This window comes from Suncus etruscus, chromosome 5 (genome assembly GCF_024139225.1).
Source record: "Suncus etruscus isolate mSunEtr1 chromosome 5, mSunEtr1.pri.cur, whole genome shotgun sequence".
NCBI classification, from domain to species: Eukaryota; Metazoa; Chordata; class Mammalia; order Eulipotyphla; family Soricidae; genus Suncus; species Suncus etruscus.
The window spans coordinates 16,502,373-16,518,482 of NC_064852.1; the positions used below are offsets into that span (position 1 = coordinate 16,502,373).

General features: G+C 48.4%; 1 protein-coding gene across 4 annotated transcripts in view; it reads left to right on the plus strand.

Moving 5' to 3' along the window:
- The window catches only part of SPTAN1 (spectrin alpha, non-erythrocytic 1), a 66,990-nt gene that overhangs the window by 12,248 nt on the left and 38,632 nt on the right, over positions 1 to 16,110 (plus strand). For all 4 annotated transcript variants that reach the window (XM_049773973.1, XM_049773970.1, XM_049773972.1 and 1 more), the window contains 8 exons: positions 5,074 to 5,313; positions 6,695 to 6,820; positions 10,338 to 10,478; positions 10,897 to 11,043; positions 13,407 to 13,540; positions 13,675 to 13,819; positions 13,896 to 14,050; positions 15,309 to 15,444. In XM_049773973.1, coding sequence (XP_049629930.1) covers positions 5,074 to 5,313; positions 6,695 to 6,820; positions 10,338 to 10,478; positions 10,897 to 11,043; positions 13,407 to 13,540; positions 13,675 to 13,819; positions 13,896 to 14,050; positions 15,309 to 15,444 — 1,224 coding nt within the window. The remainder of the gene's footprint in view (positions 1 to 5,073; positions 5,314 to 6,694; positions 6,821 to 10,337; positions 10,479 to 10,896; positions 11,044 to 13,406; positions 13,541 to 13,674; positions 13,820 to 13,895; positions 14,051 to 15,308; positions 15,445 to 16,110) is intronic.

Below are 16,110 nucleotides of genomic sequence, written 5' to 3' on the forward strand. Positions count from 1 at the left end.
TGACAGACTTGATGGCTGGGCTGCTCAGGCATGGTGGGAAGGAGATAAGGGATTTTTCTGAAGCTCTAGAACAGCCATGGATCAGGGGAGGAGCAGAGAAGGAGCAGGGAGGCCTGACTTCCACCACCTCCTTTTTTTTGGTTTTTGGGCCACACCCGGCGGTGCGCAGGGGTTACTCCTGGCTGTCTGCTCAGAAGTAGCTCCTGGCAGGCACGGGGGACCATATGGGACACTGGGATTCGAACCAACCACCTTTGGTCCTGGATCGGCTGTTGCAAGGCAAACGCTGTGCTATCTCTCTGGGCCCCACCACCACCTCCTTTCTATTGGGTGTTGGATTCTAAATAGGGGTTACTGAGTGGAGAAAATGTTCAAGGTGAAGGACGGACATGTGTATTGGGAGAGGGGAGCAGGGTGGAGATTGTGTGCCAGAAGGGGGACACCTGGTGGAGGTGAGGCCTCCAGATTCAAGGTCACAGGAAAAAGGTGGATTCATTCCTCTCTTTGAGGGCCATAAAAGGTGAAAAGGAAAGGCAGCAGTGACCTAGCACTGACTGTTTAGTTAAGTCAGTGGATCATTGAATCACTGTGGAGTCGGTGGGGGAGAAGATTGCTGAGGTTCACTAGCCACCTGGTTCTCTGGGTGGGCACAGAGCCTGGGGGGGCAGGTTGTGGGGCTGGCAGTGCTGTGGGCTGCCTTGCTCTTGCTTCACCCTTTCCAGTTCCCTCCCTGACTTCCATATGTTAAACCTCAGCCTGCACCTTGCAAAAGCTGGGCAAATTTCCTGGGGAACGGATAAGTTCTGCATTTGCTTAGTGGGTGCCAGGTTGGTCCCCTTGTCCACTTTCTTTCCAGGTTGGTAAGGATGGAAGCACTTGGCCAAGCTTTAATCTGGAATTCTTATTTATTTATTTTTGATTTTGGGGCCACACCCAGTGACGCTCAGGGGTTACTCCTGGCTATGTGATTAGAAATAGCTTCTGGCTTGGGGCACCATATAGGACGCTGGGGGATTGAACTGTGATCCATCCTAAGTTAGCATGTGCAAGGCAAATAAATGTCCTGCGCTTGTGCCACCGCTCCGGCCCCAAAGTCTGGAATTCTTGATTAACCGCAAGGCGACTGCACTTCATCCCAAGGAAGCCAAAGTGCAGCTCTGAATGCAGTTCTTCCTTCCTTCTAGAGTGTGGGGTACAACCTCCTAAAGCAGATATGCACAAGTAGATAAGCAGGTTCACAATAATGGGGACTGGAGTTGCAGTTCCAAGGTCAATAAGCGGCAACTGCTCAGTAAAACTTCAACAAAAGGTTATTTTCAGAAGGAAGCTCCCATATCTGGACCTGACTAATTAAGGAAATTCTTGCAATTTCAGAAGGTGGTCCCTGTCTCTGGACCAGTGTAGTTAAGTGAGTTTCTGCAATAAAACAAGCAAGCCTTGACAGGAGCTAATCTCTTGCAGCAATAAAGCAAGCAATCATTGACAAAGCCATTGTTCACAGAGAGTGAGCAGGTTTACTTAAGACTAGCTGTGTGGACCCGGAGAAATAGCACAGCGGCGTTTGCTTTGCAAGCAGCCGATCCAGGACCTAACGTGGTTAGTTCGAATCCCGGTGTCCCATGTGGTCCCCCGTGCTTGCCAGGAGCTATTTCTGAGCAGACAGCCAGGAGTTACCCCTGAGCACCACTAGGTGTGGCCCAAAAATCAAAAAAAAAAAAAAAAAAAAGACTAGCTTCGTGGGGAGAGGGTCTCTGCAAAGAGAAGGCCCACCAAGAAACTCCAGAACCAGTGGTCAGCAATAATGTTTATTTTTTTTCTGGGCCAAGGTTTCATAATACTTGCCATTTCTAGTCTCTGGGACCCTGCGCTAGGAAGGTTGTGTGATTCAGGGTTGCAAATTCCTGATCATTATAGAAGCTCCTAGATACTTCTGTTTTATTTCCTTCTGTGGACCTTTGGTGGATTAAATTACTTAATCCTGGTAAGAGCAGGTTGCATTTTCTGTCCCCTCCCTGCCCCCTATATAGATCATTCTCCTTATTTTTATTGATTTTTATTATTGGGCTGCACCCAATGTCGCTCAGGGGTTACTCTTGGTTCTGCTCCCAGAGACCATATAGGATACTGGAGGTCAAGCCTAGGTCTGTTGGGTGCAAGGCAAATTTCCTACCTGCTGTGCTATCACCTTGGCTCCTCATTTCCTTTTTGTTGTTGTTTTTTTGGGTGACACCTGGCAGCCAGCTCAGGGGTTACTCCTGGCTCTGTGCTCAGAAATTGCTATTGACAGGCTCAGGGGACCATATGAGATGCCAGAAATTGAACCGGTTCGTCTAGGGTTGGACGCATGTAAGGCAGGTGCCCTACCGCTGTGCTATCACTTCAGTCTCCCTCATTTCCTTTTTGATATTAACATTTGGGAAGGGTTGTCTGGAGTAATAGTACAGTGGGTAGAGCAGAGTATTTGTCTTGCACCTGGTTGACCCAGTTTGATCCTCATCACCCCATAGATTCCTCCAAGCCTTCCAGGGCTGATTCCTGAGAGCAGAGCCAAGAGTAAACCCTGAACAATCCTGGGATGGCCACAAAACAAAACAAAACACAATCAGTGAGGGTGATTCAGAATGATAGAACACTAAGACCCTATATGCAACCACCCTGGTCCCTCCCTGTCATTGCACTGTTCCCTGAGCATAGTTAGGTATGGCCACTCCCTCCCTTGCAATAATGAAATAAAATAAACTTTGAAGAGGGCTGGAGAGATAACTCAGTAGACCGAGTGTCTATTGTTTTGTTTGTTTTAGCTTTGGGGTCACATACAGTGGTGCTCCGTGCTTACTCTTGGCTCTGTGAACTCAGAAATTACTCCTAGCAGGGCTCAGAGAACTGACTATATGGGGTACCAGAGACTGAATTTATGCTAGCTTGTGTGCAAGGCAAAAATGTCCTTCATGCTGTACTGTCTCTCCAATCCTAATTTGATTTCCAACACTAGGATAGGCCCAGGATTCAACTCAAAAACAGATCTTTTTCATTTATTATTTTAATGGACCTGCCCATGAATTGGACACTTTGTTAACTGCAGCACCACCTTACCTTGCTAATTATAGCTTGCATCTGAGGTTGACTTGAAATTACTCTTGGATTTTTTGTTTTAATTTTCAGAATAACAAGATAAATCATTTAGCATGCTTTTTTTTAATTAAAAAGGTATATTTATTATGGCTGATTTGTTTTATTTATTTATTTTATTTATTTGTTTTTGTTTTGGGGCCACACCCAGCGGTGCTCAGGGTTACTCCTGGCTGTGTGCTCAGAAATAGCTCCTGGCAGGCACAAGGGACCATATGGGACACCGGAATTCGAACCAACCACCTTTGGTCCTGGATCGGCTGCTTGCAAGGCAAACGCCGCTATGCTATCTCTCCGGGCCCGATTTGTTTTATTTTTGAGTCACATCTGGCAGTGCTCCAGGATTACTCGTGGCTCTGTGCTTAGGAGTCACACCTGCCGGTCCTTGGGGGACTCCAGTGTCTACACCCTAGTATGGAAAGCGTGTGCTCAGCCCTTTGAGCTTTCTCTAGCTGTTGACTATTTTGCAGTTCTGTGCATTTCGAGGAACCTCTCATTGTCCAGACTCTGGGACTCTGGGAGCTCAGAAAAAAATTTGTGGGAGCAACAGTTTGGAAAAGCTGAGACATCATCAGCTTTTGGGACCAGGTGGATTCTGTTGGTTATTGATGTGAAAGGATTCACTTTCTTTTTTAGCATTCTTTTGTCTTCAGTGAATAACAGGCTGAGAGCTAGGGAGAAAAGCTGATTTTAATCAGAACCAGTTCTTTCTCATCTTTACAAAGTGAAAAGTAGAAAAGGGGAGGAGGAAGGAGCTTTGGGATAGATTGCATAATAGTTCTTTTGTTTTGTTTTGGTTTTGGGGCCTTACCTGGAAGTGCTCTAGGCTTACCCTTGGCTCTCCTGGTGCTGCTGCTCAGGGAACCACATGTTTGAAACAGGTTGTCTGTGTGCAAGGTCAAGAGCCCTACCCCCGGGCCGGAGAGATAGCACAGTGGCGTTTGCCTTGTGTTCCATATGGTCCCCCGTGCCTGCCAAGAGCTATTTCTGAGCAGACAGCCAGGAGTAACCCCTGAGCATCGCCGGGTGTGGCCCAAAAACCAAAAAAAAAAAAAAAGCTCTACCCCCAGTATTATCTCTCTGGGGCTATGGAATTCATAATAGTTCTCTGAGTATCACAGTTGCTGTGTGAATTATCATAGCCAATCCCTACAGGAATTGATAGCTAAACATAGCTCTCTCTGGCACCAGAGAGATTAATACCAACAGTGAGTAGCACTGTAGTGGGTTAGCCGTAAATGGTTCATTCCATCACTCAGAAAACCTTGGTGCAATCAGGGTGGTACAGTGAGAGACTTACTCTTCTTCTTCTTTTTTATTTATTTTTGGTTTTTGGGCCATACCTGGTGACATTCATGGGTTACCTGGCTATGCACTCAGAAATCGCTCCTAGCTTGGGGGACCTTATGGGATTTGGGGGGGGTGTGCGGGGGGAGATTGAACCGTGGTCCGTCCTAGGCTAGCATGTGCAAGTCAGACGCCTTACGGCTTACGCCATTGATCCGGCCCCTTTTTATTTAAACCCATTTCCCACTAAGTAGCAGTGGGGAGGGCACTTGCCTTGCATGTGGCCAATCTAGGTTCAATCTCTGACATCCCATATGGTTCTTTTGACTACCACCAGGAATGATTTTTGAACTCAGAACCAAGAGTATCCCCTGAAAATCACTGGGTGTAGCCCCACCAAAACAACAACAACAACAAACCCACCCCAGAAATCAGGAAACCATAATTCTCATCTGTGTTTCACACTTGGTTTCAGTGGTTGCAGGCAGGCCTGCTGGAATAGTGTTCAGGACTGTGGACTGCCCTTTCCTGACTAAGGACCAAATTCCAGGCTTTACTATTGAACCTGGGGAAGAGGCTATCTGGTTCCTTTTCTGATGCTGCCATGGGACTCTGTTTGCTGCCTTGTGCTGAACTCAGGACTTCCTGTCTTTGCAGAAAATGGACCCAAGTGGGGTCAAAGTGCTGGAAACAGCCGAGGATATCCAGGAGCGGCGGCAGCAGGTCCTCGACAGGTACCACCGCTTCAAGGAACTCTCGACTCTCCGCCGCCAGAAGCTTGAAGATTCCTACCGGTTCCAGTTTTTTCAAAGGGATGCAGAGGAGCTGGAGAAATGGATCCAGGAGAAACTTCAGATTGCATCAGATGAAAACTATAAAGATCCCACCAACTTGCAGGTGTGTCTGAGCTACCTGGCAGGTTCAAGGGCTCTATGTTTCCTTTTTTTTTCTCTCCTTTTTTCGGTTTCTGGGCCACACCCAGTGGTGCTCAGGGGTAACTCCTGGCTCTGTGCTCAAAAATAACTCCTGAGGGCCCTGAGAGATAGCACAGCGGCATTTGCCTTGCAAGCAGCCGATCCAGGACCAAAGGTGGTTGGTTCGAATCCCGGTGTCCCATATGGTCCCCTGTGCCTGCCAGGAGCTATTTCTGAGCAGACAGCCAGGAGTAACTCCTGAGCACCGCCGGGTGTGGCCCAAAAACAAAAAAAAAAAAAAAAAACATGGTCCTGTATTGCCCCCAAATAAAAAAAAATAATAATAACTCCTGAAAGACTCAGGGGTCCATATGGGATGCCAGGAATTGAACCTGGGTTGGCTTTCTGCAAGGCAAATGCCCTACTTACTGTGCTATCGCTCCTGCCCCAAGGGGTCTATGTTTCTTGTCTAAAACCCCAGAAATTTGTTTCATTATTAATTTCATTAGGAATTACGGTAGATCAGACATAAGGCAGGGCTAACTGTTCTCTGCCCAGTTCATAACCTCAAACCACTCCCTTGATACCCGTGGTGAGCATTCAGCATATTTCCTAAAGGGCAGATTTAGACTGTGGCTTGGTTTTGGTTTCATTTTTTTGGTTTTTGAACCACATAAACATTAAAATCTATGATGTACATTATGCCTCAGTAAGGGTACACACACACACACAAACACACACACCTCTCACTGAACCACACACACACACACACACACACACACACACACACACACACACACACACCACACATGTCTCACTGAACCATCCTGAGCGCACCAAGGTTTTCTGAGTGATGGATGAGCCTTTTGGGGGGGGCACATCCAGCAGTACTCAGGGGTTACTCTTGGTTCTGCACCCAGAAATCACTCCTGGCAGGCTCAGGGGATTATATGGGATGCCAGGAATCAAACCCAGGTCCGTCCTGGATTGGCCACATGCAAAGCAAATGCCCTGCCGCTATGCTATTGCTCCGGCCCTAGATGAGCCATTTAGAGCTAACATATCTGTGGGGAGGTGTCACTGTGCTTAGAGAGGATTTTCCTACACAGGATTGGACATCCATATAAAGGAGGGTCCACTGCTAGAGGCTAACATCAGGCTATTTGCTTAGCATCTTGCTCTCAGTAGCATGAGTGACCCCAGCATGGCTGCCAGTAGGGTGTTGGAGACACTGAGGGGTAGTGAAGCCACTTTCCCACAGTTGGGGTTAATGGTTAGTAATGGAAACAGGAGGGTGGGGTGGGATGGCAGAACAGTAAGTTGTGCCAAGTTGACCCCTGGCTCACTCCATGGTCACCCCACAGGGCAAGCTGCAGAAACATCAGGCCTTTGAAGCTGAAGTACAGGCCAACTCGGGAGCCATTGTGAAGCTGGATGAAACAGGGAACTTGATGATCTCAGAAGGGCATTTTGCCTCGGAAACCATAAGGGTGAGTTGGAGCAGTGCATCGTGTGGCTACTAGGGAGGCAGAGGGCTCACAGACCACTTTGAGTCTTAAAGTGACCTTTCTCCCTTCTTCAACAAATCCATGAACAGTCCTAGAGGAGTTAAACCTTTTGTATTTGCATGCCTGCTTTTTGTTTTGAGGCAAGACTCAGCAGTTCTCAGGGTTTATTTCTGGTTCTGCTTCAGAAATCACTCCTAGAGTTGGAGTTGGGCAACTCTGTGGGGTGCCAAGGATCAAATTCAGGTCAATGGCATGCAAGGCAAGCATCCTGCTGTTGTACTATTGCTCTGGACCAGGGATGAACTTTTTTTTTTTTTTTTTTTTTTTTTTTTGGTTTTTGGGCCACACCCATTGACGCTCAGGGGTTACTCCTGGCTATGCGCTCAGAAGTTGCTCCTGGCTTGGGGGACCATATGGGACACCGGGGGATCGAACCGCGGTCCGTCCAAGGCTAGCGCAGGCAAGGCAGGCACCTTACCTCTTGCGCCACCGCCCGGCCCAGGGATGAACTTTTTAAGAACTACCCAAGAAGGAAAGATGGTGTAAATGTGACTCTTCACCAAGATGCATGGTTGCCAGTCGCACATTAGTGAAGCTGTGGGGCTTGGGACTTAGAGCACAGAGATCAAGTTCGATGAGCCCCAGACACTGTCTGGGACGTTCTTGGGGAACATGTGCGTGGTCTAGGTCAGTGGTTGATCTGGTCCTCCCACTGTGTATGCCCTGAGAAGATAGGACAGTTGCTCACCATTGTCTGTGTCTTACTGTCTTGTCCTCCGAGAGTGTCCTGAGTCCAGTTGGCTCCTGCTATGGTGACCATGATGAAACTGGCTAGTTTAGGCAATCAGACACCAGATTTAGGGACAGTCAGTAGTTTAACTTGGGTTGACATTAGCAGTTCCTAGGGAAAGCAGACCTTATCATTAGACAGATGTACTCCCTGTTTCCTGCAGCTGAAGCTCTTCTCTGTCTCATTCACCTCAAATCTGTCTTGTGCTTCTTCCTTGTCATCCAAAATTACAGTCCATTGAGGATCAGCCTTTCCCAGCCCTTTGTTGGCCAAGGCAATGTGAGACATCAGATAATGTGGCATTCCCAAACTTGGGCCAGCAGTGCTGCTGCCTCTCCTGTTCTGAAACCACCAGGCAGGTTTCTTCAGCGATCTAGGCTTAGTTTCACCTATGAATGCTAGTTATTGGTTCTTGATTCTAAAATGCCTTGCTATCTCCTATGGGAGGACTTAGCCCTAAAACTTATTCTTAATAAAGAACTGTCAATAGTAATGATTCTGAAGAGGGAAAAAAGTTGAATCTAAATGCCCACCTATTTATTTCAATACATTAAACCAGTTTGAGTCATGTAAAACCTGCAGTTCCATACAGATATTTATTTGCCCTTTTGTAGCACAGTCTTCAGAGTAAATGACAACAGAAACTTTCGTTCCGCAGTTTGAAACTGGTTCCTCAGCACGAATGGGGCTGTTTAGTGTAAGGGGCTGTGGAGGACTTGGAAAAAGGCTCATCCACGGGAGGATACTGTGATCCCCTGCCTCCTCCCTGGGCAGACTCCTTAAAGCAGCAGCCAGAAACTCGTGGTGGAGTAACTGTTAGTAGCAATTTCCGTGTCTACACACAAATAGTTTTCCCTGTGGTAAACTGGTAGTTTTCCGTGTGTCTCCCTCTGGTCTTCCCAGAAGCCTGCCAGGTGCCCCGTTCTCTCATCAGCACAGGGAAGAGATAAGCTTGCAACTCAAAGTTGAGTAACTGGCCCAAATTCATCCAGCCTGGGGTAGTTTGGGGGTAAGGGGCCTGAAATTTCAGTCTACTCCTTTTTCCCTTGTCACAATTCTTCGTTCTTCGTTTCCTAGCTTGCATTTCCCTCCTGCTGGCTTCTTCCCTTTGCCTAGCTGCTACACTGAGTCAGAACCAAAATCCTTTCCGTTGGCGGCACTGGTGCCCTGTGCACCTGTTGCCCGGCCACTCATCTACCCCTAAAGAGTAAGCTGGTGAGACTGGAATGCTGACTCTAGGCAGGATGGGGCACCCCAGGAATGGAGCCTTTGCCAGACTTGGTCCGACGGTGGAAAAGTGTGTAAGCGGCGAATGACTGACGTGAGGGTGCAGGTTTTCCCATTGGGGCTGAGGCTCTTCCCAAGTCTGCCTCTGCCTGCCTGGCCCTGCCTCCCTCTCAATCCTTCCCCTCCTTGGCAGGCTGAGGATGTGGGTGGGGCTCACAGCTAAGCATTTGTCCCACATAACCTGTCTGTCACTGGTCTAGACTTTCACACCGTATCGGACGGCGTGGCGCCCCATAGTCACCGCCACCCACGTTGGGGCCCACATCCGAGTAGGTGGAGTGTGCAGTGTGTGGGCTGTCTTCCTTCCCCCCTCTTGCCTGGGAATGCCTTTTGCTTCCTTCCCTTCCGCCTGTGGTGGCTCCCACTTGCAGCCATCGGGGCAGAAGTGAATTGTGTGAGTGCTCACGCCACCTTCCTCCTCCTGTTTGTGCATGGATCCCTAAGTTGACGCGCCCGCTCCCTTGGCTCTCTAGTGCGTGGGCCGCTGGGTGTGGCAGCTCAGCCTGGGTGGAGCCTGGCTTCCCGACCTTAGACTTGCCACTCTTTGTTCCTTTTGCTCCTGTCAGTGGGTGTGATGAAGAAAGTCCCAGTATCTTGGGTCACCCTGGTACCACTGGGTGGGGTCAGACAGTCCCAGGGCAGCCCTCCCTGACCCTGAATTGGGTGACCAGACTCCTCATTCTCGACTAGTCCACATGCGCTCAGAGTACCCAAAGATACTGGGGCGTGACTTGGTTTGGGTTTGTGGTTGCCACTTGGTGCACTTTAAAGTGAACCTGACTGTGATGTCACTCAGTTTCACTGAATCCCCCTAAGTTTTTCTGCCAAGACCCCACCTGGAGAGCTGATTTTTTAGGATTCATATTTTTATTTCCTTCTATGTTACATTTATTTTTCTTCCTTCCTGTGTTTGGATTTTGGTTTTGTTTTTACGTTTGTCCTTGAGTTATTTCTTCACACTTATGATGCTTATAGGTCTCTTATTTTGCTTCCTCCCTTTTTATCTCCACGATTTCAAAATGCTTCTGTGGTGGTTATCTCTACTTAATTTACACATTAGTCCCTCATCCTTGCTTCTCCAATAGCCCTCAGGAGTCCTGCTTCGACAGTAAATAATAATCTTCTTAGAGTAATTACAAATAATGTGGCCAAGGTAATGTCAGGAGCGACCATTGAAAACTCCCCCTGAAGTAAGTGAGCAAATCCGCATAGGAGAGCATGGCCTATGGAGGTATTTTGTTGCTTGCTAACCTCCGACACTTCTTGAAACATGTTCTTCATCCTCTGCTTAGTTAGGTTTCCCATTGCCTCGCAATTTAGGGATGATCCATCCACATACTCCTGGAAGTTTTAGGCTTGCTGGTCTTTGGAGAGACCCAGGCCCTGAGAAAGCTGCTGGGAGCTGACACATGTTTTCTGCAGACCCGCTTGATGGAACTGCACCGCCAGTGGGAGCTGCTTCTGGAGAAGATGCGAGAGAAAGGGGTGAAGCTGCTGCAGGCCCAGAAGCTGGTGCAGTACCTGAGAGAGTGTGAGGATGTGATGGACTGGATCAATGACAAGGTGGGTGGATGGCTTTGGCGTGTTTTTTTTTTTAAGGAGCCAGGCTTCATCCTGGCTCTGTACTCTGGGATCACTCCTGACTCCTGTCAGGGCTTAGGGGATCATATGGGGTACCAGGGATGGCATCTAGGCTGGGCCCATGCATTGTAAGTGCTTAACCCACTGTACTGTCTCTCTTCCTGACAAGGGGTATTTGAAAGAGGGCTGTGTTGCCCACTTCTGAAAGAAAGGCAGAGGCTTTGGGTGGCCTGAGCTGGTGTAATAGGAGTAGCAGAGCCCAAGGGCTGGCAGTGGGATTGCTCTCCAGGGTGCTCCCTTTTGTACCCCAGAAGCTTAGATGCCAGGAGAGCCGCCACTGGCTTGCAGGCAGTCTCCTGGCAGGTGCTGCTGTGATGATTCTGTTCTCATCTCTGGATAGGAAGCGATTGTGACTTCAGAGGAACTTGGCCAGGACCTGGAGCATGTGGAGGTTTTACAGAAGAAGTTTGAAGAGTTTCAAACAGATATGGCTGCGCATGAAGAAAGAGTGAACGAAGTGAACCAATTTGCTGCCAAACTCACTCAGGTAAATTGTGTGTGTGTGTGTGTGTGTGTGTGTAGCACTTTCATCATGTGCTGCAGACAGGAAGTGAAGGGTGTCTGGGCTTGAGGTATGTGTTCTGAAGACTGGCAGGTCAGCTTGCTCATCCCTTCTTTTTTGGGGGGTGTTGGGTAACAAACCCAGTGATGGCTCAGGGTTTACTCCTGGCTCTGTACTCAGGATATAGTCCTGACAGTGCTTGGAGGACCTGGGCTGCCAGGGATCAAACCCGGGTCAGCTTCATGCAAGGCATGTGCTGGGAGCAATCCCTGAATGAAGAATCTGGCCAAGGCTCTGAGCATTGCTGGGTGTGACCAAAAACAAACAAAAAAGCAACTATCAAACAAGATCTCTCTAAGATTTAGGTATCCCAAGCAACCATTATTCAGCACAATATATGGCTCTCACACCCCCACTCGGCCCCCGTAGTAGCTATTGTTGGCAGACATATTAAAGACAGCACTGTCCATGACTGCAGAGACTGGGATATGTCAAAGCCAGTCAGAAGGTCCCATAAATACAGAGTCCTGACAGTTCCTGTTTTGCCCACATTGCCCCTATAGCTAAAGACTCTGAACAGTCTTATTCTCTGCTTGCCTGGTACCAGTGCAACAGACAGAGATTTGTCATCTAGTCTGTTCTTTCCTAGGTGCATGTTTGCAAACTCTTTGCATTTTATGATCTAAACATTTTAATTAGGGAAAAATATCTTAACCTTAGGGGGTTTTGTTAGGGTCTGACTTCCCACTTACTTTGCCCTCCACTCTTTTTGGGAGGAGTGTTTTGTTTTTGTTTTGAACCACACCCTGTAATGCTCAGAGGTTACTTCTGGCTCTGTGCTCAAGGATCACTCCTGGTAAGCTTTGAGGACCATATGGGATGCTGCGGACCACACCCTTGTTGCCCACATGCAAGGCAAATGCCCTACCTACTGTATTATTATTCCAGTTCCAATGACCTCTAATTCTATCCTTGTTGCAGTGAACTGTAAGACTTCATTTTTTCTTCTTTTCTTTCCTTCTTTTTTTAAATTTTTGGGCCACAGTGAGATGTGCTCAGGGCTTACCTCTGTCTCCATGTTCAGGGAACACTGGTGGGCATGGAGAAACCATATGGAATGCTGGAGATAAACTCAGTTCAGCCATGTGCATGGCAGGAGCCCTACCCACTATCTCTCTGATCTAAGATTTCTTGATCTGTTGAACATTACAGTTGTTTCTGTATCCTGGTTGTTGTTAAACATACTCATTTTTAAAAATTAATATGTTTTTTTGTGTGTGTGTTTGAAGATAGATACTAAGAAGTAAAATCTCTAGGTCATATGAAAATAAACTTGTTTTGGAGAGGTGGAGGGGCAGCACACTAGGCAGTACGCAGAATTTGCTTCTTCTCTAGCCCTGGTGCTCACGGATCATTCCTGGAAGTGCTGGGGGACGACATGCACTGTTGGAATGGAACCCTGGTCGGCCACCTGAAGGCAGTTACCTTACTTGCTGTATTGTCTCTCTGGCCTCCCATTCTTTTTTGGGGGAGGGGCCACACCTACCAGTGCTCAGGGGTACTCTAGGCTTTGTGCCTAGAAATTGCTCCTGGGGGGAAAAAAAAAACAAAAAGAAATTGCTCCTGGCAGGCTCAGGAAACCATATGGAATGCTGTGGATTGAACCATGGTGCTATCCAGATTAGATGCATACAAGGCAAATGCCCTACTCACTGCACTATCGCTTTGTCCCCTCAGAAGCACCTCATTCTTAACCTTTTTAAGAAAAGTCAGTATGGGCCCGGAGAGATAGCACAGCAGTGTTTGCCTTGCAAGCAGCCGATCCAGGACCAAAGGTGGTTGGTTCAAATCCTGGTGTCCCATATCATATGGTCCCCCATGCCTGCCAGGAGCTATTTCTGAGCAGACAGCCAGGAGTAACCCCTGAGCACTGCCGAGTGTGGCCCAAAAACCAAAAAAAAAAAAAAAAAGAAAAGTCAGTATTAGGCCCGGAGAGATAGCACAGCGGCGTTTGCCTTGCAAGCAGCCGATCCAGGACCTAGGGTGGTTGGTTGGAATCCCGGTGTCCCATATGGTCCCCTGTGCCTGCCAGGAGCTATTTCTGAGCAGACAGCTAGGAATAACCCCTGAGCACCACCGGGTGTGGCCCAAAAACCAAAAAAAGAAAGAAAAGAAAGAAAAGTCAGTATTGTTTCCCAGGTAGGCTGAAGCAGACAACACTCCACGGTCTCTTATGGATACTCCTTTGTCATCACAGCTCCCTCACCACTGGTTATTTCCAATTACCCACACTGGCATGAGAACCAGAGGTCACAGTCGGATTTAGCCCTTCCATTTTCCTTGTTCAGGAGCAGCACCCAGAGGAGGAACTGATCAAGACGAAGCAGGATGAGGTGAATGCAGCCTGGCAGCGTCTGAAGGGCTTGGCACTTCAGAGACAGGGGAAACTGTTTGGGGCTGCTGAGGTTCAGCGCTTTAACAGGTACCAGCCAAGAGCTTCTGGGAACTGGTGCTCAGGCATGCCAGGGGCTGGGAGAAGTGGCTCTCTCGTGCTCCTCAGATGCTGGAGCTAAGGCTCTTGTCAAAACGGGGTCATATGGGGCCTCCATTCTGCAGGGATGTGGATGAGACCATCAGCTGGATCAAGGAAAAAGAGCAACTCATGGCATCTGATGACTTTGGCCGGGACCTGGCCAGCGTCCAGGCTCTGCTTCGGAAGCATGAGGGCTTGGAGAGAGATCTGGCTGCACTGGAGGATAAGGTGGGCATGGGAAGTTGTTGGTTCTGTGCTTTTCCGTGGGTGGGGAACACAGTGCTGATGCCAGGTACTTGTCTAGGTCAAGGCCCTATGTGCCGAGGCTGACCGCCTGCAGCAGTCGCATCCCCTGAGCGCTACACAGATCCAGGTAAAACTGGAGGAGCTGATCACCAACTGGGAGCAGATCCGCACCCTGGCAGCTGAGAGACATGCACGCCTCAATGACTCCTACAGGTAGCCGCTGCTGCTTTTGTTTTTTTTTTGTTTTTTAATCTCGCAAACCTAGAAGTGGGCTGGGTTCAGAAGTGCCAGGAGGGCTGGTTCAAGAGACAGTCAGTGGGCTGGGAATGGCTGGTTTCCTCTGCAGAACACCTGCTAGGGACCAGCTCAAACCCTGCAAGAAGTTGCTGAGCCTGGCATCCTCTATAGTTTGTGCATACGGCATTTGTATCTGGATAAATTTCTCCTATCCTGCATATTACCAAGAGAATTGGGGCTTCTTTTGCCTTCTGAGAACCAGGTGAAGTACTGAGAGCCAGAGAGATATAGTACAAGGTATAAAAAGTGTTCTCTTCAGGCTAGCAAAACAATACAATGGGTAAGATGCTTGCCTGGCATGTGGTCAGTCCAGCTTCAATCCCGATACTCTGTGGTTCTCAAGCCCTTCCTGGAGTGACTCCTGAGCACAGAGCCAGGGCTCCCTGGGGTTGACCCCAAAACCTGGCGGGAGGAGATGAGAAACAAAAACCTAAACCTAAATTTAAAAGTATATCCAGGAGCTGGAGAGATAGCATGGAGGTAAGGCATTTGCACGCAGAAGGATGGTGGTTCGAATCCCGGCATCCCATATGGTCCCCTAAGCCTGCCAGGAGCGATTTCTGAGTGTAGAGCTAGGAGTAACCCCTGAGCGCTGCCGGCTGTGACCCAAAAACAAAAAACGTGAGAAGGATGCATGCAAGGCAAGTGCCCTACCCACTGTGCTATCACTCCAGCAACTTAGTGGGCTCCTATGCTACTTTCCCATCTGGTTTGTTATGGAATTTGGAGGTGTTGCGGCTACATATATGGCCCTGAACTCCAAGAGCTGTAAAACTGGACCATATGGGATGCTGGGATTAATCTTGGGTCAGTCCCCGGTCTGCCATGTGCAAGGCAAAGGCTTTATTGCTGTGCTATAGCTCTGGCTCTGCTGCTTATGGCTCCCCTATTCTACCAGTTGACTCCCTAATTTCATGGTATTCCCCCCCCCCCATTGACATAATTTTTATCTGTTGATTCCCTTTGGAATGACCTGGGGTCATTCCTCACTCACCGGAGGCCTGAGTGAGAAGCCAAAATCTGGAGGAATGAACTGTTTCCATAGGATTGTGGTTTAGGTTTGGGGGAGTTTGGAGAACATAGAATATAGAGCTCTAGGGAAATCACTTTCAATACCCAAATAGCATTCTGGGGAGCCACTCCTCACCCCCTGTGACTGACTTGTTTTCTGTAGGCTGCAGCGCTTCCTGGCTGACTTTCGGGACCTCAGCAGCTGGGTGACAGAGATGAAAGCACTCATCAATGCAGATGAACTTGCCAATGATGTGGCCGGGGCAGAAGCCCTTCTGGACCGACACCAGGAGCACAAGGTGAGTCGGCCTGGCCGTGCCTGAGCACAATTGACAGCTTCGGAAGCAGCAGTGGGCATTAACTGTGCCTGCAGTGAGCGCTGACTGTGGGCCCATAATGGGCTTGACCCATGAATATGTACTTGCTCCCTTGCTTCCCCTCAAGGGTCAGTGGTAGATGTTGGGAGGTTACAATGGACCATGAAGCTGAAGTCAAGAATCCCCTGAATGCTCAGTCCTGTGGGTACTGGAATAAGGTCAGAGGAAGGAAGATGGAACTCCTGAGTATTGCTATACTGTATATTGTCCCCTTAGTCCCCCCTCAAAAATTCTTTCTAAGCTATTCAGTCAGTGCTTTAAAAAGCACAGTGAGTCGTTGTATTTGGAATAAGACAAGCTGAGCTGATTTCTGAACTTGATTTTGAAGGGAAAAGAAATTCAGGAACAGCTGAGGAGATGTTGAAGAATAAGAGGGCCCCGAGAAGCCTTTAATATACCAGATTCCGTATGATCAGGAACCAAGACCATTTGCTACAAGGAAGTGCCATAGATGCTTTGTTAGTGTGGAAACAAGCCAGAATTGCCTGGGTGGTCTTAGAAGTCAGCAGACTAACATTTGATGAGTGTGCTGATCTTATCCCTGTCTCATCATTTCTTTAAGTAAATACTGTCCTGACACCAGAGCAG